The sequence below is a fragment of the Lepisma saccharinum genome, chromosome 17 (assembly GCF_977018435.1).
Source record: "Lepisma saccharinum chromosome 17, izLepSacc3.1, whole genome shotgun sequence".
Classification (NCBI taxonomy): domain Eukaryota; kingdom Metazoa; phylum Arthropoda; class Insecta; order Zygentoma; family Lepismatidae; genus Lepisma; species Lepisma saccharinum.
Window position 1 is genome coordinate 41,808,564 of NC_139245.1, and position 24,609 is coordinate 41,833,172.

Consider the following 24,609-nt stretch of genomic DNA (forward strand, 5'->3'; position numbering starts at 1 on the left):
CTTTAATGTAAGCGAAAGCATGTGTGCATCACTAGTTAAAGATTTTCACATCTACAAAAAAAAAAAAAAGATATCCAAAACCCATTTTCACCTCACTCAAGGATTATGTTAATTCAATTCAAATTGTACGCGGGTTCAGTGCCATGAATCTAACCTTTACTCAACAGAATGAGATTGGTTCATAGAATGTATCGCCGAAAATCAATTTCGCTGATATCCCGTTGTCGCTGTTCTATTTTCATTAGATACGAGCTCCAATTACCACATTAATCCTTCGTTTTAAAAGTTATTCAAACACAAAAAAGTTATCGGCGGTCATTTTAAAGCTTTTTTTACTTCATTACTGTCTTCACTTGATTTTTTTTATTTTCTAAGAATTTTGGCGGGCTGCAGCCCCTTAAGCCCCCCCCTGCGTACACCAGTGCTTGCCACACTCGTCTAGCCTACGCTCCCATCAAATTTATCATTTCATCATTCATTTTTATTGTTGCGGTTACCCTAAACACGTAGAAAAGCGACAGCGACATATGTATACTAGATATATAAATTATAATGAACAAATTATTAATAACAAACATCTGTGAAAATTTGAAGGTATGAAGGATAATAAGTATTGGTGTGGTAGCGAAATATTTAATACGTAAAATTGTATTTATTTACCCATACGCAACTTCAGATTTCAATGTAGGGGCGATATAAGAGGATAGTCGTGATTACTTTTTGTTTGATTTGTATAACGCCATTTATTGTAATTGCGTGCTGTAAACTTCTTCATAATATTGCCTACGTCTTATTCCTTGCGTTTTGTTTATTATTCTGCTGCAAATGGTCAATAGAACCAAGATATGGACAATTAAAAATGAAAATATTTCCCGTAAGCTTCCATTGCTACGCGAGCCTCGCCACTTGACAGATCCCCTTGGTCACGTCACAGCTCGTTGCGGCTTCTGGCCAATGGTAGAGCTCCGTGTCTCGGAATGCTCTTCCTAAAATACTTCTATATTCCTTGTCGGCGGGTAGTAAACGGAAACGCGGAAAATGGGTTATAAGTGGTGTAGAATCTTTATATAAGTGCTTAAAAATTTCTAATCACTTCTCGAAATTTGGGAGATAGGACAATTTCAGAAATGTTCGAAGCACACAGCATTAATGCAGAACATAAGGACCTTATACACGATGTAGCATACGATTACTATGGCCAGCGAATGGCAACATGCTCCAGCGATCAGTCAGTGAAGGTATTTGATTTGTTCGGGTGGCTTGTTTCACTGCAATTTCAATTGATGTTTGTACAGACACGAAAGAAGTGTATTACAGTGTAGCTAACAATAGAATAACCTAGTTTTTGAACTTTGAAACTCATAGAAGTCACCCTAGCACGTTCATGACACCTCTGTCCACCCCCATATTTCTAACGTTTTTCACTGTTTCGTTGTATGATGAGAACATTACAGACGATGGAAAATATCTGGTGATTTTGAATGACAAAGGAGTGACATTTCCAGCTTTAATCTCACTTGAGTTTTTGTTTTAAGTCAACGTTATGCACAGATAGGCTAATCTGAACTGGACGTACAGCCGGTCCCCATGGTGGAGTGGTTAGTACATTACGCTATGACGTTTGTATTTGTGAGTGTCCATTCATCAATTTCGGTAAAACTACCAAAGCTGGGGATCCTGTGTAACTCCTTTAGGTATACCCTCTTTTATTCTGTAATTGTTTACATTCGTACTTATTCTGCATCGAGAAAGATTGTTTAACAAGGGATTTTGCTTTGTTTAACGAAATTAGTATCTATTGTCGACATATCGAGTAATTATTGTTCGTTCTTTTCTCGCTTCCTGAACATGCAAAATAGCGGGCAAATCTTGACTAGCGTTGTGTTTCAAACGGCAAAGCAGTGTTTCAACCTTCTTAACAGAAAAATTCCCGCATAGCCCCAAAAACCATTCTGGATCATATAACCATCCACGAATAGCCCCAAAAACCATTGACAATAGCCCCACGCACCACCACGGTTAGGTTAGGTTGGGCAATTGAGTTAAAAAACTGTTTGGAAACACCGGGGATTACATCATCAGATGCTCGCAACATCCGGTTGAAGTACATGGATGGAAATGCAAGCAACGGCTTTCGTGCATCGGACGGACATTATTATAGAAAAGACATGGATTAGCGGCCAAATACATTGAAAAATGCGAGAAAACACTTCTACGAACTTCCGAAATTACACACAACTCAATTCCGTAAGTACTTTCTCCTGTACATTTGAAGAAATCGGATTCCCGGCTTTGATAGTTTTACCATCAATTTCATCATATCATCACTCATCCCCATCTTCGCAAATTAGCACAAAGTGGCACAACAGCGAAGTAAAATAAAGCAAAGCAACTGGACGTACAGTTTATAATGGGATCCAAACACTATGTGCCTCCACTGCATGTCCAACATGAGACTTCTTGATTACAAGGTGAGGTCGTTCCACTACGCCATTGGGGAGGCTTGAATCTCAATTCTCTGCCTATTATTCATGCAGTTATCGTATCGTAGCTGGCAATGCCAAAGCAGAATTACTGAATGAATAATTTCAGAGGGAAATCTAAATGGTTCAATAACCTTTACCACCAACTGACCCAAAATAATGCCATACATTTGTTTTGGGAATGGAATGGGAACAGGTTACCTTACCTACTTTGTGGCTCTTTCAAAGACTATTTATGGTTTTAAAAAAATGTATGTCAAACATATTAACATGTGATGATGCACACATCTACACTCGATGTTTTAATATTTATTAACATTTAATAAAATGGTAACAGTACAGTATATCGGAAATACATTCTTCATTTTTACAGAAGAAACTCGGCATGAGTTTACAATACCGGACCACTCTCCAATTTCTATACAATTTTGCCTACTTAATTATTTCGGTGTCCTGATGACATATCTGTGGTTCATATTTGGCAGCCACTTGTTAAAATTGTACATTTACGTATAGAACTTGTAAAATAACTTTGCGATTTACCACGGTGATTGTCCATATACAGCAATTCGGAACCATCTTTCTTTCGCAATTCGTTAATGGTCTTCTTTACGCACAACAATCTTGCCTACGAGGTTAGGTTAGGCCTGTTAGGTTAGGTTCCATTAGCATAAATACAAAGGGAAATTAATATTTTAGCTAAGAGAAATATACCTTGTCTTGCATTTGATTTCTTCATGTTGGGAAAATGGCGCCTTCCGTGGAGCTATTGTTCTTATGGTAGGGTTACGTTACGTTAAGAAAACATAGTTTATTTCGTTTTTATCTCGATTTCCATACTTGACCGCCAATTATTACATGCAGATTCGTGATTAGGAGTTCACAATTAGTGAGTAGGCGAAATTTCATAGAAATTGGAGAGTGGTCCGGTATTGTAATCTCGTTCCGAAACTGCTTACGGAAATGAGTTTCTGCAAGCTTTCCAACGTTCGTCGAGGTATTTTCTTTCATCGTGGAATTTATTTGACCGGAAAATCATGTATTTTACAAGATAAATATCTCACTGACACACAATTGCCATTGCTTTCGCTACGTGAACTGCATGTTGCATACGTTTGACGACGTAATTCCCTGTCAGTATTTCCAACCCCCTTTTTTTCACTATGCTTGCCTAACCAAACCTTATTGGAAATGGTTCGTGAGGCTATCCGTGAATGGTTCGTGGGGCTATCCATCAGCTACCGTGCATAATGTGCAATTTCCACCGGTGACTAACACGATAGTAGGTATTTTTCAGTGAAGAAGGTTGGAAACACTGCATACCCACAACAGAGTCAAGATGTGGCCGCCATATTGTGTGTTACGGAAGCGAAGAAATGAATCAAAAAAATCACTCTGTATGTGAAAAATTGTGTTTGTTTTCGTGTAAAAAGCATAATGGCACCTTGAACTATGTTCTGCATTACACAATTGGTAAGTACGAACCATGCGAAACACAAAATATCCGATTTTAATGTGTTTCTGATATACCAAACTGGTACCAAAAAATTAACAAGTTGCTAGACTGTGAATGGTGTATCGTGAAGTTACAATTTACAGAGACTAAGAGTGAAATATTAATTTTTTTATTCAATTTTTTGCATATTTTATTTGAAGTTCCTGAAGTTGTGCCTGAGAGGACAGAGTGACAGAGTAAATATTTCATACTAGGTGAGAGAATAAACCATTAGGGTAAAGTGACATACCAAATTAGCCTATACATGGACATTAATTACCAAAAATTGCATAGCATGTTACAAATATTTTAAAAACCCATTACAATAAATGCTGGACCCGTATTTGATTTCCAAGTTTTTTTCTTAAGATTTTTATGAATTTATTCAATGTGGAGTTAACAGATGGATCTATCATTTCATACTTTAGGTTTGGGACCAAGATGAGCATGAAAACTGGCATAGCACCGCAAATTGGAAAGCTCACAGCGGATCTGTGTGGAAAGTAACATGGGCTCATCCAGAATTTGGACAAGTGCTTGCAACGTGTTCATTTGATAGAACTGCTGCAGTGTGGGAGGAGATAGGTAAGGATATTGGAGTAATTAAGTGGGCCGATTTTCTGATTTCTTGTTTCTAATCCTGTTACTAAGCATGAGATTGTTCTGCATCATATGAATTAGCAACACATTAACCTCACATGAATTCTTACCGCATCTTTGTTGTAATAATTCTTTTTTGGTCCCATGTTTTTCCATATACGTGTTTTACATGGAACGAATGTTTGTGAACCCTAGCCTAAATGGGCTAGTGTTGCCATCTTCAAAATATTTAACATATTTTGCATTTCCTTTGACACATCTAAGTAGAGAGTTCTTTACAGGTATGCACAAATAAAATAAAATTTTATTTACATCTTGTGATTTTGTTTTCTGTAAGAAAGATTAGTATTTCACTGTGAAAATACTTACGGAAGTGGGTTTAAGTACCTTAGTATTTCTGCACCTTCCTTGTTATTTACATGAAAATTGCAATTCCAGTAGCTAGAATTTACGAGTATGATGACTTCTACAACTAGTTTTCAAAGAGAGAGATTAAAAATATGTAACCACAATAATTGCACATATTTTTTTGCAGTTGGTGAAGGGAATCCAGGAGAAAGAAGCACAACACATTGGGTGCGCAGGACCAATCTAGTTGATTCCAGGACATCGGTTACGGATGTAAAATTTGCACCAAAGCATCTCGGTCTTCTGTTGGCCACTTGTTCAGCTGATGGAGTGGTTAGGATATACGAAGCTCCTGATGTTATGAATCTCAGCCAGTGGACTTTGCAACATGAAATATCCTGCAAATTGTCCTGTAGTTGCCTTAGCTGGAATGCATCTTTCTCCAGGTGAGATATTCATAATTTCTGTCTCCAAATTAAACATATACACAGGCTTCCCAGATTCGATATCCCTTGGAGGCACATAGTGGTTCAGATCCCGCCTCAATCTGTAGGTCTTGTCCCGATTAGCCTATCTGTGCATAAAGTGGACGTAAAGAAAAAAATATACATATTTTGAGCATGCTCATTTTTTGCAAAGTCAATTGAAACCACCTCAGTGACTTTCGGTATCAAGCTGTATGAATAATAGTTTTTCTTGTATGTACGCATTGCTTGCATTGTAGAATTATTATCTTGTAGTTTACGGTTATTACAAGCATAAGAGAACAGTTTTTCGTTGTGATGTTTCAGGAGAACTCGTGCTCCCTTCATGAGACATCTATTTTTATTTTGACTAAAGATACAGTTATAACAATGGTTAGCAATTTTTTAAACAAAAAGAAGCCATTATATAATGGATGCTGTCAATGTTACATTGTTGTAATATAGCAACCTAACTGTGAAGAAGCAGTGTTTTATTTTTATTTCAGATGCAATGAACGAAGCTTCCCAGACATTTAACTCTGTTTCCCGTCAATCTTTTTAATTACAGAAGAACACTGGAATAAATTAAATAATGAAAATGGCAACATAGATCCAGTATGGAGTTTTCTTTTTCACAAATGGAGTAAGCCACCATGTTGAAAATTTAATGTAACAGAAAACACCAAGAAAACAATGACGACTTTGAATTACCTGATGATATTTGGGATTCATAATTTTAAATAAAAAATAATGTGATCAAAATTTTTTATTTGAAATAAAAATAAAACTAAAACTAAACTAAAAATAAAATAAGTTGCTATATTACAACAATGTAACATTGACAACATCCATTATATAATGGCTTCTTTTTGTTTAAAAAATTGCTAACCATTGTTATAACTGTATCTTTAGTCAAAATAAAAATAAATGTCTGATGAAGGGAGCGTGAGTTCTCCTGAAACGTCACAAAGTGTAAGAGTAGCATTGAATAGCCTCAGTTCAAATAACAAGTCAATGCGATGAAACAATGATTCTGTAATGGCAACCACCATCTATTGTGGAAGATTGTGCATGGACTGTGATGACTTACAAAATATTCAACAGTGCCTACTTCCTGTGGGGGAGTGGTTAGCATAGTGTGCCATGATGGCTTGGGCATGGGTGTTCTTGTGAGTGTTCTCTCATTGATTTCATCATATTATCCTCATCGCGATTAGCCAAAAGTGGCAGGAAAGTAACTTAAAATAACTTAATTCAATCAATGAAAATATTTGGTGCTGACACACTGATTCAAATCATTTTTGTATTTTCAATTATCACTATTACTTTCGGTTCCTAACTGTACTACATATTTTAACAACCTCAATTTCTGAATTACATTTTACGGTTGATTCAATTCTTCAATGCTGGATGCTGATGTATGTTCGGTACCCTTGATCCTCTGTACCCCTGCGAAAAACGTGAAAATGTTTAGTGGTTTAGGAAGATTATCATTCATAAGAATATTTGTCGTTGTTTTTAACATGGCGAGATGCTTTACAAGTGAGTGATTAGCAATTTTGTGTGTGTGATTTATGACGTCATGCACAGCATGATCGACATCAGAGACCGGGTCTTATTAATCGTACGAGAGACAAACACTTTCGTGTTCGGATGGGGGTCTCCCGTATCTCACAACACTACGGCAACCTGTTGTACAGACGAGGATTGCCTACGTTGTTAGGTTAGTCTAGTTAGGTTTGGTTCCATTAGCATAAATACATTGCAAATTTATTTTTCATGGTAATGACATGGACATGACGTCATAACATGAAGGTGTTTAACTTTCGTGCTATAAGTGGAACCATCCAGCCCACGTTATCTACAGAGCACACGCTCTGTACATTGTGCGTAGTATGTGATTCGTCTGCCACTTGACTCATTTCGCCCCTGCAACCACGGAACAGGAACTGTATACTTTCAAGGCACGTATATAATTTATTTTGAAGAATTAGGTCATGATGATAATAATTACGTGTTATCATTGTACATGTTTCGATGATTTCTTGCGTGTATGACAAAAATTTCTTCAAAGAAGTTGGGAAAGTGGTGCGGGGTGCGAGAAATTCTACATGCTGTTGTCACATTTCGAGGGTAAATATCTCGCTTGTTTGTGATTTCAGCATGTTAAAATCACTTCCCAGCACCTTAAAACATCAAAATCTGCACGTTGAAGAAAAGAAAGTTTTAATTTTCAAGGGGGTACGGTCGGTCAACATGTTCCTTCTTCAGTTTCCTCTAATCATCATTGTGACTAATCTAATGAAGCTGAAAGTGACATAGAAACACAGAAAGATACAAAATACAGTGGAATTTTGATACTTGAAATGTTCAAAGAAAGAGTAAAATCGGAGAAAATTTTATAACATTTTGCCATGTTGGTACCTTTTATTAAGTTGTTGTTTTAAGTCCACTTTATGTACAGTAAGGCTAATCGGGACTGAACCTACAGTTTAAAGTGGGATCCGAACCATTTGTGCCTCCACCGGGTATCGAACCTGGGACCACCATGTTGGTACCATCAAAAAGCATATTACAGAAAAAAAGTAAAAAGGTTTCTTGTAATACTTTCCACAATTGTAATTGATGTAACTTTTGTGTCCTTTTTTCATAACTTTTGGTATTGTACTTATTGTAGCTTATAATCTCAACTTTATGTGAAACGTTTGCTTAGAAAGGTAGACAAGAAGGCATCCTCATCGGCCATGAAAAAGGCAGAGAAGGGTTCATTCACCTCTCTATTTCACACTTGACGCATAATTGCACCTTTCCATAACGCTCACTACCTTGGCTCTTTACCAAAGCTAAAATAACAATTATCTATGATGCACTGCAGATGTTAAAGTTTATGTGCAATTTGGTTTCCAAAGTGTTTTATCCCATGATTATTTATTTTACATATTGATGTACCAGAAGAAATAAATGTTATCTTCTTTTGCAGGCTGCACCCACCAATGTTTGCAGTTGGAAGTGACGACTCAACATCCTCTTCTGGGGGCAAAGTATTCATCTATGAATACAGTGACAATACAAGACGGTGGACTAAAACAGAAGCACTATCTAGTATTACCGATCCAGTTCATGATATTGCTTTTGCACCTAACTTGGGAAGGAGCTACCACCTCTTAGCCATTGCTACCAAGGATGTGAGGATAATAACATTGAAACCATACCAGTAAGAGCTACTTATCTTTTTCTATAGTTTGCACTTGCATTATATTACAGATAAGTGTGATCAGTTTATGTGTATATTTTGTATAACATGTACCTTGTATTATATACTTTAATAAGTTACTATTAATGTATGCTACATGAAGTACACAAAATTTATACCAAAAGCCTTTCTTTATTATTTTAAATGGGAAAAAAAATAAAATGAGGATCTCGATGATAGGTCTAATGTTATTGCTTTGTAATCAAGGGGTCCCAGGTTCAGTGTCTATAATGTTCTAGATGATTGTTGCATAATACAAGTTAGTAATACAAGCAAATACTTGAGAGAAATTTCTCTTGTTTAGCTTCATGTTAGTACGTATTTGATGTGATAATATTCAAGAAATGTGTTATGACTCGAGTTGGTTAGTAAAATTTAGGATTTATCTATTTGATGTGTTGAGTAATAACACAGTTAGACAAGCACTTTTAGTATTTAATTTTTTCTGAAAGATACTAATATGAATTGTAGATACAGTCAACTCTCGATTCAACGACCTTTTACAGTTCCCGGGAAAAGGGTCGTTATTGGAATTTGCCCCAATTTTCTGCTTAAACGGAGCTCAAAACGGACACAAAGATGCCTAGGAGATGGTAACACCATTTATCCTGGTAGTTATACAACCTGTTATGCACAGGATGTGTGTTGTGAGAAAGAAAATAGAACATGAAAACATTTTCACAAAAAAATAATTTAAAATAATGTTACTTTCTTTCAATTGTGCACAGTCGTTGCTTTTCTAGGAAATTCTTACAATTATAGTTCATGAGAAACCCGTTTGCACCAAGACCTATGGCAAGGAAAACAATCTCTCGCTTATTGCTAGAGAAACTCGAAGAATCTTGACACCAGTCACACTGGCGCCAGCTAAAGTCGGGAGATAATCGGGCAGAATGAATGTTGGATTTTATACTGGTCTACTGGAGCATTGTCTGTTACAATATTAACTGGTAAGATTAGATCTCTCGGGAGAAGCAACACAACCTTTCTAGGAAAAAAAAAAAAGGTGGGGCTGTAATTTTCGTTCTGGTTCGGCTGTGTAAAATACATCGCAAAAAAAAAGCCACGTTTTCTTTGCTTCAACCAACTTCATTCACCCTCCCCTCTTCCCCATTCAAGGGAGCAGTCCAAACTCCTTCCTTGACTTGCATTGTAATCCAGTGTGAAAAAGGAAACGTGCATCTTGCGATCTGTCTTCACCCAATGCGTATTCTAGGACACGTCATTAAACAGCGTCCCAGTCAAAAGTCATTTAGGTTTGGAATTGAATTTCACTTTAAATTGTATATTTAGTCCCGATTAGCCCATCAGCATAAAATGAACTGAAAACAAGCTTTATGAATCTGTGCATTTTTACATATCAAAATGGTAGATCGTTATTTACTCTCATGTTAATCGATGATTTAATGTTGGATTTAGGAGTATTCTCGATGTCAAACACCCATTCCTCCGAAAGTTTTCCCCTTGAATAATGTCTTTTTAATCGATCTCAGCGACCATTCCTACATTGAGCACTTTTTTTTTTCTTCACATGAATGGTTCTGAAGAAAAGCGGATGAGAATTAAATTTACAGTTTTGCTTATCAGAAGGTGCAGAACATGAAGTTATTTAACTCTTGTTTTCCTTTCTGGAGATCGAATTTCATTATCGTCAAATGAAGGCTGGAAGTTTGAGCAACAGGTGGCGGAAGAGAAAAATCCCAGCATTTTAAAGGTAACGCAACTGTCGAAGACTGAACTTTTAACATTAGTGTAAAGAAGATAGAAATGACCCTTGCTTTACGTTTTACCATGCAACAGACAATAATATGGGTAATATTTCCTATGCAGACAACAGCATAAAAAAAAAAAAAAGACCTGAATTCTGCAATTATCAACATTGCCGTGCACACCAGTGGCGGAGAATAAGCTGGGAAAAAGGGGGAGGGTTATTTTACTGTTTTTGTTCGTTTTCAAGAATATATCCAGAACTGGTTGGCCCATTTTAGACATCAAAGGAAAGGAAGAGGGGTGGGTCCACTTCCACCCTCGCCTGTAATCAGCCCATGTGCACACATGAGCAAGAAAATCGCCCCTCCCCCTCTTTGCTGACAGGAAAAAAGGGAGAAGTCAGTCAGCCAACGAAACACTTTTTTGGCAGATATTACGGCACAATTAGGAAAACGTATGAAGTGGGAAACTGGAGTTATGATGCACGTAAGATCGAAGTAAACTTTTGTGGAAACCTGGATGACAATGCATTAAGCGGGTTGACGATCTTTAGTTCGCCTATGTGGCTTTGATTATCTCTAACAGTTTCGCTTTTTTATGAAGTGTTGCAGGGAACAGAGAACACGTTTTGAATGAAAGCGGCTACTGGAAGTTGTCGGCTACAAGGCCGAGAGTTGCTCACTCACGGGAACCTACTGAAATATAGGTTAGAGCTGGACAGATGGGCCAGACTTCCAGGTGCCACCCATCTGTATTTTGGAACATTCCTGCGATCTTATCTCTCAAGGTGGTGTATTTATCGATGAAAGAGCTTGACCTGGCTTACACATTGGCAAAGACTGCAAGTTGGCAAAGACTGCAAGTCCAGCAGTCATTTCGGGCTGCTTCCCCCCTCCTCACCTTGGAGATTTCAGCAGCTCTTAGGACAAGTCAAGGTCGATTTAAACTAACATCCAAGCACATTCGATCTTCTCTTCTCGCGTTTCCAAGAGAAAGCGTGGCAAAACAAGCCTGGCGCGTTGGGTAGCAGCCGTCGGGTTCGGGGTAACATTGGTGCGCTTGAGGAAGGGGAGGGTAGATGTCAAGTGCTATTGGTTATCACTCAAGCATGGTGTAGTGGTTTCTATTTTTAGTTCAGGCCCAATTGTGAGTGGTGGAGCGTTTGTGAAGGGAATGAGTGGGAAAAAAACAACGCATTTTTTGGCCGATGTCCTTCAATGTTTCAACTTTTTTTTTTCCAAATTTTTCTACTTTTTTCTAAATTTTTCACGGTTTCCGGGAAAAGGGTCGTTACTTCGAGGGGGTCGTTATACCCGGGGTCGTAGAATCGTGAGTTGACTGTATTTATTTTTCCTATTTATTTATTTACTTTTTTCAGGGACAACCTAGTACTTCAGAGTGGTCTATCGAAGCTCGATATTCAGGTGACTGCTCAGTTTGATGATCATTATTCCACCGTCTGGAGGGTGTGCTGGAATGTAACTGGCACGATACTGGCATCGTCAGGAGATGATGGCTGTGTTCGGCTGTGGAAAGGTACAGGGCATTTGTTTTTCTGCTTGTGTAATGAACATTGACATCCTAAATTTCAGCTGAAATTTCTTGGCTGAAAAACCATCTTCTGGATCTTTTTCAATGAGAAAATAATATAGAGTTGCGTCCTTTTACTGTAGTGTTCTAGAAGAAATGTTATGGTACGTCAAACAACTTGAAATGTGCAAATAAACTAGCAAATTAATTTCAAGGTAAAAAAAATGTAATTTTGCCAATGCAATATATCTGTGATTTTGTAATTGAGTGTAAAATCATGCCAAATTGAAGTAAATTGTACAGAAAATTTTGAAAATGTGGTCACAGATCTTAAGGCTCAGCTGGACCTTTGGCATGCAAATGGGCGAATTTATTCAAATTTTCCTCTCCATTCGAAAAACTTCTTGGATATTTCAAAATATGAAACATTACATCAGCTTAGAATTCCTTCTAGAGCATTGACGTGAAATTTCGTGTAGTTTTCTTTCACTGTTGTCTAGATATTATCCTTAGTTTCGTTATTACATAAGTCTATTAAACTATTGATATCTAGACAACAATGAAACTATCTAGACAACAATGAAAGAAAACTACATGAAATTTCACGTCAATGCTCTAGAAGGAATTCTAAGCTGATGTAATGTTTCATATTTTGAAATATCCAAGACGTTTTTCGAAATGGAGAGGAAAATTTGAAAAGAATCGCCCATTTGCATGCCAAAGGTCCAGCCGAGCCTTAAAAGTAAAGAGCACCTATGGGTCCCTGGTTCGAATCCCAGCCTGGGCACGAGTGGTTTTTGTGAGTGCCCCTATGAAACGAATCAATATCCCATTCTTATCATTAGACCAATGGAGATATAAGTTAAGAGCCAATGAGTAAGACAATCTTTTGATATAATTTCAGATATTCCATTCCTTCTTATTTGAAGAGGAAGTTGTGGCATGTGTTATGTGTTGTTTGTGATTGTAAATAATAATTAAAATAATATTTTCCATCGCAAAGGCTAATCAATGCTTCGTATTATCTTTTTGCACTACAGCAAACTACCTGGACAGTTGGAAATGCATATCAGTTCTGAAAGGTGATGGAACACAAATGCAAAACGACCCAGCCTCAGCAGTGTTGCCTGCTCAGGGAACCCCAGTTGGAGGAATTACTTCTGCGGCTTCTTCTCATGGCACTACCAGGTATTATAAGCTCGGAGCTATTAGCCATCCAAATCAGGTTCCATGGCATTGAAACTAAAAGCTTACGATTTGTGAGGATTGCATTTAGAGGACAGTTTAGTATGAACTTAATGGTGATCTTTTTCAAGAAATGGTGGTTTCGTAATTATCATGTTTCTAGCTTCAATGTATATATGTATCTACTTTTGTAGATGTCATAGGTCATTTAGTATTTTTCTTTCTCTTTGGATGCGCTGTGCAGCTCATGCTTTACAATAAACAATTTTTTCTTACTTGTCTGTCCTATTTTCTCCTCTAGTGTTACAGCTTCTAGATATATGATTTCTGGATAATTTTTTGTGGAGGTTATCGATATGATCTGATTTTTGTGTGGGAGATTGTTACTAAATAATTGTGGTGATCGTATGTTGAACAGAATGTCCATTTCACGTCCCTTCCCCCATTTATATTACTTATTTCTTGAAACGAGGGAAAAAGATTAATATTGTAAAATAGCATTAGTATAAACATTATGCAGCTACATTCCAATATCAATGATAGTATGATTTAATTGTCAGAGTTGACTGAAATTAAACTACAAATGTAGACAAGTATCTAAATATATGTGTTGTTTAATTTCCATCATTTTGATGACAAATTTATACTCCTTTATGGAATAATTAGGAAAATTAACAGAAAACATTTTAGGTATAACACATCAAAACTGCATATGTGTACAACACCTCACAAATTTCTATGAATATGTGAAAAAGATAGGGTTTACTAAAAGCAAGCCAGTCAAGATAACATCTTATACTTTGTGATGACAAATATGTTGTTATTACTAAGCACAAACTTCCCTAAGGAACACTAAAACTGATCGTGTTTCAAAAATGAAACAGGAACCAGGAAAAGGTAAGTCTGACCAGATCAATTAGTGGCTGTTAGTGACATGTTGGTTGATTTAAAAATTTGCAGCTTATTTAACAGCCAGTGTGTGTACAAAAGAGGTCCCATGTAGCCTGATGGCTCTTGCCTTTGGTGTGAATGCCACTTTGAGCTCTAAAATTTCGATGTTCACCTATCTTCACAAGGACAATTGGGGAGCTACTTGACAGCAAAAGCTAGAAAACTGGTCTCCAAAGTCGGAATACAGCAGGAATCGGACTTGATATGCTGACTATGATCTCATTGCCCAATGACAAACCACTTGGCAGGTTTTGGTCCTATATGGGCTATTTGCACCACAGGGTTTGAGTTTCATGTATTTTATGGGTACGAAATTACATAATATATTCTTTTTAAAGTATGCTTCTAAATACCATATTTTGTGTGGTTTTTGATCGGGAAAAGCAACAAACAATTATATCTCGTATATAATGCACACTTTTAATTCAGATTCAAGAAATGGCTTTTTTAGTTGTAGGCCGTAAAGCTGTTGCTATTCCGATCAAAAGCGAGTGACATCATACCTATTCTATAACTATTGCTGTGTGGACCAAGAAAATATCATCTTTTGTATACATGATGAAAGTTGTGCGAATTACTCACAAATTTAATATAAATATATTAATAACTTACGTTTTGCGAGTATGTATCTAGGCAACTCCTGCAACGTTTCGGGATGCAACTGCTCCCTTCCTCAGGCTGCTCACGTTTAGGTTATGTGTAAATCATAACCACGTCGACCTCTCCATAGGTACAGGATATAGGATTGGTAAAAGATGTGTGGTTAAAAAACAATAAAAATCTAAAACCCATTACAGATGCACTTCATACTACCATGCTGTTTCCCCGATTAGAAACTGCTCCTTGGAATGTTAAAACATTAAAACTGTGAATAGCCACGGCTCGTGTGTGCTGCAATTGTAATACTCTGTGGAGTTTTAACATTCTAAGGAGCAGTTTGTAATCGGGGAAACAGCATGGTAGTATGAAGTGCATCTGTAATGGGTTTTAGATTTTTATTGTTTTTTAACCACACATCTTTTACCAATCCTATATCCTGTACCTATGGAGAGGTCGACGTGGTCATGGTTTACACATAACCTAAACGTGAGCAGCCTCAAGAAGGGAGCAGTTGCATCCCGAAACGTCGCAGGAGTTACCTAGATACATACTCTCAAAATGTAAGTTTTTAATATATTTATATTACTTTTGTATACAATGAGTAACCAACCCATGCCACCTCCATACTTTCATACTTTCCCTCCACTGTGTTTAGCATCCCAAAGCTTTCACTTCTGCAAACACCTTGTTTATTCTTTAGTGGAAGAAAGCGAGATCAATATTGTTATGGATTTGCAATGCTCAGGAAGTAGTTTTCTATAATTTCTCGCCCAACAAATATGGGTGATACACATTTTGTGTGACCGGGGGTGCATGTTTGAATTTTGCCCTGCTTTTCTCATTGTTGCAAAAATTTCTGTTAAAGTGAAAAATCATGGGAAATGACTAGACACACATATTTTTGGTAAGTAAAAATGCAAAATTTTGGTACAAAAACAGTCAATTTCAGGTTCAATAGCGGTAAATAAAATAAAATTTCGGTGTTTAGTGGTAAAAAAAATAGATCAAAAGCTGTATATAAAATTACATTTTGGTTTTAAAATTGTGAACGTAATCCAAAATTTGATATAAAAACTGCACTTATTACAATAAAAACATAACCCTTCTGATAGTACATTTATGTAGTTACCAGAATATTAAGTTTATTCCCGTATAAAGAGGTCCATTCTTGCTTCTCAGATATTTACAGTAGAATTAATCAATTTTCCGTGAATTGCTTAACTTGCAGGATAATTCAAACTTCAGAAAGTGTCACATTGGTAAATAAACTCTGAATTTCATGTACAGTGAGGTCACAAAGTGAGTGTACCCCTGCTGTATTTTGGACACTACGATGGTTATGGTTGAATGCTTGATATGAACACATGGTTTAAGTGTCCAGAACATTGGTATGGAGACAATCTTTTTCTTAGCACGGCCAAACTCTGCACCATATTTTGGCACACTTCACGATGCCAAGTGTGAATAAGACCTTTTTCCAGGCAGTGACGTTCCCCTCAATATGTTCTGAAGGGTCTCCAAGAACTCCCAGAGATGGTTAATCAATGACGCAGGTATGTGTTCATATCAAGTAATCAGACTATTACCATCGTAGTGTTGAAAATAAAGGGGGAGGGGGGAAGCCCACTTTGTGACGACCGTCTATTTAGCATTTTGAAGTTCATTTCATGACAAAACCGGGAAGGAAAATGCACCTCACAGCTTTCAGAAACATTAAAAATTAACATTAGGTGTTATTTTTACATTTCGTGTTTTCGTCAAAAACTAAATATGCATGCCCCTAGAAATGGTAATTTCAATTTTATTTTATTTAATTCCTAAAGAAATCCAATGTGGTAATTTGTGCCTGGTGATATATATGTGTTATATGCAGTGACATAGTAAATCCATGCGTGGTTTTACTATTGGCTGTCCTAATTATTCTGTTTATATAATATGCACCACAGTTTCTGGGGGTAAATATTTTGGGGAAAAAAATTGCACATTATATATGAGTAAATACGGAATGTTTCTTTTTTCAAAATCAATGCATACAAGAACAATTTGTACGTTTATGAAGGAGCTAAATATTGAAGGTATTTTACTGGTAATTAAGCATGGATTGAGCATTCATTTCATTCTCTAACGCAAAAAGTGAACTTTCTTGAAGGTTAAGACTCAGCTGGACCTGTGGCTGAGGGTAGTTTTTCGAATTTTCATTTGCGAAAAATCGTTTTGTTATGGTGTTTCAAAACCTGAAAAATTACGAGGGGCGTTTGCAAATGATTTAGACTGGGGCTGGTATTCGAATCCCGGGATAGGCAAGTCGGCGACAATACGGTAGTCTGAAAGAGTCGACCTTGAAGAGTGAAAAATGATGCAGGAGGCTGGTAGATGTCAGGAGTAGTGTGACTATCGTCCCATTTTACGGGCAACCTGTGTGGCGTCACTGCCAGAGGTTCTTGTGGAAAGAAGGAAATAGGCCAGCAACCATTTACAGCAGATTGCGCACAGTGTGTGGTGACAGTGGCACGTGCTGAATCTTGGTTTCCATCATTACGTGCCGGAAATGAAGCAGCAGCCCTTGCATTGGAAGCACAAGGGCAGTCCTGTACCCAAGGAGTTCCTGTTCACTTGATTCTGTGGAAAGAAAATGGCAATGGTTTTCTGGGACGAACATGTCATCCTCATGGTGGATCTGCTCCCGCCGAACATGACTATCAACAGTGATGTGTATTGTGCTTCTCTACAGAAGTTACGTCGCCGAATACAGCAATATCGGAAAGGAAAGTGGACCAAGAATGTCCTGTTGCTCCATGACAATGCCTGTCTGCATACCAGCCACCGCACTGAGGATAAGCTGAGATCACTGTGTTGGCAGATTCTTCTAACTCACCAGACCTCGCACTGAGTAACTACATTCTCTTCAATGAAATTAAGAATCTTCTACGTGGTGTCAGGTTTCTGGACAATGATGCCTGGGTACGTGACACCCCAAGAGATTGGTACCATGCGACCATACAAAAGCTGCCGGAGAGGTGGCAACGTTGCATCTGCTCTTCAGGGAGAATACGTGGAAAGGGCTGAAGCCTAACCTGGGAGCTTGGACCATACACGACATGGTACGTGTCATGAGTTTAAATCATTTGTAAACGCATCTGCTTAGAATTCCTCCTAGAATAGTCACGTGAATCTTTGTGTGGTTTGTTTTTGTTGTTATCTATAGTTTTGTGGCTGCATAAGTCTTATTAAACTATTAATAACATCTAGACAAGAATGAAAGCAAACTACATGAATATTGCATGAATGTTGATGTAATTTTCAGATTTTGGAATACAACAAAACTATTTTTCATACAGAGATGAAATTTCAGAAAGAGCTGCCCTGGGGTCTGCCAAAAGTCCAGCCAAACCTTAATTCTAAACAAATGCAACAAAAATATATCTCATTTACTCCATTGTTTATTCATTAGTGAGGTGGATATGTGTGTATAGATTGATTATATTGGTCACGGACTGAAATTTCTCCCCCTGTGCTGATGATGTATTGATAACACACTAGCTCTGTGTTTGATCTCAGCAGAGAAACATTACGCCGTGGTTCAGATCACATTTTGAACTATTAATCTGGTCCCAATTAGCCTATCTGAGCATAAAGTGAATTTAAGACAAACGGACCTGGAAATGGAGAAATCTATGATTGAATATCAGGGATTATTACGTATGATTGTTCTACATGCCATAATCATGGATTTTTCACGTATCTGTAAACATTAATTTGTAACAACATAAATATTTTCAAATGGTGCCTCTTGCAACTGGAATCAATGCTTTCCATTATTTCACTCTTAAAGTATTACATGTGGAATGGATGAAGCTGTACTGTTATCTACATTGATGTATCAGTTTATGCATAAAATAGCCGATAATTTTACTGGCTTGACTTTTTTAAATATATAAATAGCCTGAAACTTTGTTTAAAATTCTGCCACTTCATTATTATTTTTACAAATATAAAGAGATACCTGTATAATTCATGTGCCCTGTTTTTTTAAATATAGTTTCTTTTTCAAAACAAAATATATTGTACACACATGGTTATGTACATTAAGGAGGTGCTCGGACCGTTTGGATTCTTTATATGAACATTTGACATTTTTTATGAGACAGGGTGGCTCCTCATCGGGAATTCCTTGAATTCTGGGAATTCTGCGTGAATTATTGACTGGGAATTATGCATGAATTGTACATGAATTTTTCTCCTTAGACGTGTAAAACTGCGACTGTTATTAATCCAAATCCCATTGAATTTATACATATTTATAAGTGCCCTGAGGCAAGTTTTTCACAATTTAGATTTTATTTTTATCAATGAAGAAGAAGAAAGCTGCATGGAAAATAAAATTGAATTCTCTCAATCTGTTTACTTTGTTATTGTACTTTGCACAACAATCTACCTGACAGATGGAAGTTTATTGCAAGAAATTGATTAGGTAAATTTGAGATTGAAATTCTTGTACAATTATTTTTCGAAGATCAGTATCTTTGATAACATTTGTGACTTGTGTTTGTAGAGGTATTTCGCGTCTGAGTATGTTCTGAGTATATGAAATGGTAAATGAAAACTCTGCATCTTAAATTGGATGTTTTAAGTAGTATATATACTGTTTAATTGAATTGAATTAGAATTTTTGGATACATTGGAATCACACGAACCCTTTATATCGTTAATATATTCGTGTGTGTCGTTGGTGAGAGGCGGTAATATGTAAAGTTGAAATAGAGATAACATTATCTTGTACCATTTAATTTTTGGAAACTTCGCCTCGAAAACCGGGAATTATACTTGAATTTTATCATGACACACTAGAGTAGCCACCCTGTGAGATCATTGTCTAAATTTATTGACAATGGTAAGTGTTACAGAATAATCTGGAATATTACCTGAAACGTAGACAATTTGTGAAAAAATGGGGAATTTTTGTTCAGGCAAAATGTGTGGAAAATGATAATATACCACACAAGACTGGCGTGTCACTGACAATAGAGAAATGTCTTTACTGTACTGTCCGTAACCTAACTTCCCCTGTCTAATATCTGGCCTATATTTCGCAGCCACTCTTCAATGCAACTATCGACTAGACCAATTTCTGAATCTAACTCTCTCTTGCAACCAGTTATGTTCATAAAATCAGCAATACCAACATTCCTTCAAAACCCTATTCTCCAGTCTCAGGGTCACTGGTTTTCAGAGCAAGGAAAAGACGACAGAAGACCTAACTGAACTTCAGGATAAAAAAACTCCAAAAATTTAGTTTTCTGAATTTATATTTGCCATGTGCAATCCAACTTTAAGTTCTATTACGTTCAATATGTATTCTTGAAACTAACAGCAACAAAAGGATAACAATACAGTGCTTTTAAACTTTGATATGTATTTAATTTGGTAAATAATTATTTTTGCAACAGGCAATTTGCATCCTGTTTTATATTTTAAATTGAATTCTACATGATGTGAATACGTTGGCATGCCCAAGTCTGATTGATGTGGGTGTACCCTTTTCCCTAGATCCTCTGAAATAAGGAAACTGGTCAGATAAAACAAAGATGTACCCTCCTCCTTCTTGGGCATGTCATTACTCGAATAGAGCTTGATTTTGGATGTACATTTTGCAATTGTGTACATAATTGTTAAAATTATTCCATTGAGTCATGGGTAACATTTGCTACATAGGCATTAATTTTCACAGCTAATCTTTCATTGTGTGTATGTATGTACCCTGTGAGTGAATGTGTGTTTCATATACTATTTTTTTGAAGGCATTATTTTTTTATTATTTATAGTTAGTTTTGGAGAATGTCTCAAATTTCTTAGGGCTTGGTAAAAGTTCCATTGTTTACATGCTTACTACCATTGTTATGTCTATAGCATGCCTGAAATATAGACAATTGCCTACAAGGGTAATATCTCTTTCTTCTTGTAACCAATGTATGTAGTAGTATTTTTAGTGGAACAGACTATTTTTATGTGCACAAATTGCATGTCTAGGTAATTTTTCACGTTTATTCTTCATTCATGGTGACTATATTGTTCCAATGTAGAGCAGTTTCCAATTACTGTATTAGAGATTATGGAATTTTAATCATATGTGTTACAAGGATGATGTACATAATTTGATTTTTTTGGGCATACCTTTAGCAAGTGTATCATGCCGTACTTCTAAAAAATTCTGTACTTCTCTGAATATTTTCATTGCTATTTGTGCAATCACAGGTAGGAACTTTTTTATTGGCCAAGAACTTTCAAGTGAGTTGTCAGTCAGTAGAATACTGCCAATAGGTATTCTCAAAAGTTACTTTCAAAGGCTTTCAAGCATAGATCTGTTCATTAAAGACAATAAGCTACATGTCTTTCAACATGATGGTGATTTGTTAACATTGTAAATGACCAAATTATGTGTTTCATTTTAATCTTTGTACATTACCAATCATTGGACCAATCGTGATCATGAGGATGAATGGCGAATTGATGAAATAGATGAGAAATTGAACACAAGTAACTAACTCAAACCACTACATGACGGAAGCTGGCATATTGGTAAATAACTGTTTGTGACCTGGAAATAACAGAGGTTATCATAACTATTTTGCAATATCTCAGACAAGCAAAGAAAAATAATAATATCTATGTTAGGTAAGCTTAAAAGTAGCAGAAGTTAACCCTTTACCTTCTGAAGAACGGAACCTATAAACTTCCTTGGTTCCATACACCAAATAACTACCACAATGTAGGTTTTAGTTTCTGACATTTGGAGTATTATAGACACCATGTAACATGCACGGATGTTGTTTCCTGAATGAAAGTCCAATTTAACTTCAATAATTGCTTTTTAAAAATAATAATTTTGTTCATAAGTTGCTTTTTGTCCCCTGCAATAACCATATGCACTTTTACATAATTGCTTAATTTTTGTTTTTTGATCCCTTGTGAATGCCATGTATGCATGTTTGTAACTCTGCATTATTTATTTGTTCTAGCATGTTGCAAGAATCAGTGGAAAAACAGAAGAGTTTATTAAACCCATTTATATTTAGACTAAGCAAGAGTTTTAACTCTGTTTAAGAAATTAATGACAGCTTTGTGATTTGAAAGAGGCTGTGAATTCAGTATTATCCTTGCTGCATTTTCTGATGTGCAAAGCACTGTGTAGTAACATGCAAAATGTAAGTTAATTTATATGTATTAGCTTCTGAGATGAAAAAAGAAGTGCATGGTGTGTGTTGCTTTACAAGGAGTCATCTTTAAAAAAAAGTGGATCATTATATCTGCTAGTTCGTTTTGGCACCAGTGTTGTTACAACACTAAAACTTAAAGAAACATACATAATGTTAGAAACGTTTACAGAATTTCACAACATGACCATTCTCTTTGGAACATTAGAATTTTATAACAGTGTCAGGTTTCTAAATTGTGGAAAGAACACCTGTTTCTTAACGTTCTCAAAATATACAAAGGTTGGAATGACAAACTTTTTGTCAGATAGTAATTTGAGTGCCAAGTTGTAAAATGCAAGGGCCAGTCAATAATTATCTGCACTTTAGCTGTAATAGTTCTTTAGGTTGTCCATACTGTTTTGTAACTGCTGTAAAGGGGGCTCATATTGACGGGTTAAAACATGTTCTATTTCTACTGTTTTTCTGTCGCAAGACAAAAGCAGGATCTACCAACCAGAATGCTAGTGGATACTGTGAACAGAGTCCGTTATTCCGGGAAATTATCGTTATTAGATGCAAAATCTACAAAATGCGATCCTTTCATTTTTATTGTAACAATTAATGAAGTACAGTAGAGCGTCGATTATCCGAACGACCGCTTAACCGAACTGTGTACTCGCTCACTTTCAGATATCTGTAATGAAAAAAGTACGTGACTTAGCTGCTCGTAAGCGTGTAGGCTTGCTTAGACAGACCAAAATAAAGGATTTTTTTAAACGTTAATTTTGTGTACTGTGTGTATTGTTCATGCAAAATGCGTATGTAATATGTACATATTTTTGTTTAATAAACTGTACCACATACTATATATTCCTACTAAAGTTGCCTTTGTACGTTTTATGAATAAATTTACTGTACAGTACTTCTTTTTGGCAAATAAACATGTACAGTTCGATTATCCGAACAAACCAGTTTTCCGAACACCCATGTCCCCCAATTACTTCGGATAATCGACGCTCTACTGTATTTAACAATCAACACCAACTTCAAACTATTTACAACCAAAAATTAATTATTTTACAACCCTCTATTTCATAATCAAATATCCTTATAAACAAATCATTTAGCAAGATGGGTCGCTTTGGGTGAATTTAAATAATCTAGTATTAAGACATGAATGTGAATAGTGAGTGAGGCTATGTGATTGAGAATTATAGAAAGGGTTTCTATAAACCTAAAGAAAATGTAATATATTATTTTAATTTGGTGATAATCAACCATACTAATAAGTTAATTATGAAAGAAACTAGTACAACATAAAGGAAACCCCGCCTACCTAAATCCCCATCCTATAATCATACTCACCATTCATGTGAATAATAGGTGCTAAAGGGTGCATCACTGGAACGGACGGTTTTCAAATGGGGATCTCGAAGCAGGGAGAGATGTAGAGATGAAAGTGGGGTGGCATTGAGCTTGCTCGGCCATGCCATTTTTGGCACGGTTCGGATCGGCTCGGCGTGGCAGCAAGAAGAAATAGAGAGAGCGTGTGCGACGTCAGCTGAAGCCAAAATAGTTTGTTGGGTGGTGCCATCCGCCTGTTGCATCCACTTGTTAACATTCAGAGAGAGGGAATTTCGTCAGGAAAAATAAGGCTGCTCACTATGTTTCTTTATGTTTAAATCCTCAGAAACAATAAGATTCTGTTGAATTGAGGTTCAGTGAAAGCACAATACGGCGAATCTTGCACAATGATTTGGAATTCCGTCCGTACAAACGTACATAAAATTAGGAGAGGTGGTCAGAATTGAAAATAAACCAATAAATAGAAACATGTATGAAGTAGCATTTATTTGCAAAAACAGGAATAATAAATTGAATAGGGATGATGGAAATGTTGATGAATTATGGATTAAGATGTTCAAGAAAAAGTATCAGTTTTCAGATCACTCCAGCCGTAATCAACACAACCCGCGAGATCCAGGATTTCAAGTTTAAAATGAGGTAGTAATGGGGGATAGGAGCGGGAGGGAAGTGGGCGGGGGCAGGAGTCTGGCAACTTCCGGCATTCAGTGAGAAGCCAAACCTGTCGCCATATGGTCATGCGTGGCACGATGTGGGGTTTTAACGTGTTAATGTGATGAAGTTTCTTATGGTTCATTTTTAGATTCGAAGTTCTTACAAGGGAGAGATGGAAATATGAAGTTTTATGTGTACAGGAGCCAGTTGTTACGAAATTACCTTTTTATCCATAATTTTTACCATTACCTTACCCTTGTCTCATATTCTAATTGGCGTGACCATGAAGTGATTCCACTCGCCAAGATTGTGAACCTGATGAAGGGACTGTTGTGTCTTGAAACGTTGTTTTTTATAAAACTTATACTCACAAATCATAAGTAGTTCATTTTACAGTATTTTTAAGTACTTTTATTATATGGTCATGAGTAAGTCGCACACACCTTAAATATGAGGCCGTACAAACTTGTGACCGTGCAGAAGTTACCCGAAGAAGATTATCCACAACATTCAGCCTTCTCCAGGAACATGCTCACCATTTTCGCAAACATGAAGATGCCATCCTTACGATGGGTGCAACTGACATTGCGTGTCCTGCTGTCACCCCGTGCAGAGCCCATCCCAGCCGAGCCGATCCGAACTGTGCCGAAAATGGCATGGGCGAGCTAGTTCAATGCCTCTCTACCCCCTCTCCCTGCTTCGAGATCCTCATTTGTTTCCCGTGATGCATCCTGTATTTCTTATCGTGACCCTCTTCCCATGACTGTACTTCAAGACA

The 24,609-nt window shown here is 36.7% G+C and overlaps 2 protein-coding genes across 6 annotated transcripts in view; one reads left to right on the forward strand and one right to left on the reverse strand.

Annotated features, from left to right (window-relative positions):
* Positions 1-1,007: 1,007 nt before the first annotated feature.
* The window catches only part of Nup44A (nuclear pore complex protein Nup44A), a 35,705-nt gene continuing 12,103 nt past the window's right edge, over positions 1,008-24,609 (forward strand). Inside the window, exons 1-7 of one of the 4 annotated variants that reach the window (XM_083139356.1) lie at positions 1,008-1,238; positions 4,407-4,563; positions 5,114-5,372; positions 8,371-8,604; positions 11,732-11,889; positions 12,924-13,071; positions 21,636-23,604. In XM_083139356.1, the coding sequence (XP_082995482.1) occupies positions 1,128-1,238; positions 4,407-4,563; positions 5,114-5,372; positions 8,371-8,604; positions 11,732-11,889; positions 12,924-13,071; positions 21,636-21,720 (1,152 nt within the window). In that variant the 5' untranslated portion in view covers positions 1,008-1,127 and the 3' untranslated portion in view covers positions 21,721-23,604. Of the gene's footprint in view, positions 1,239-4,406; positions 4,564-5,113; positions 5,373-8,370; positions 8,605-11,731; positions 11,890-12,923; positions 13,344-19,712; positions 21,614-21,635; positions 23,605-24,609 lie in introns of those variants that run through there. The other 3 variants (XM_083139355.1, XM_083139359.1, XM_083139358.1) reach the window with 3 other exon arrangements.
* Positions 6,720-24,609, reverse strand: part of LOC146001699 (uncharacterized) — a 44,836-nt gene continuing 26,946 nt past the window's right edge. For both annotated transcript variants that reach the window (XM_083139353.1, XM_083139354.1), the window contains exon 5: positions 6,720-6,839. The gene's annotated coding sequence lies outside the window, so the exon portion shown is untranslated. The remainder of the gene's footprint in view (positions 6,840-24,609) is intronic.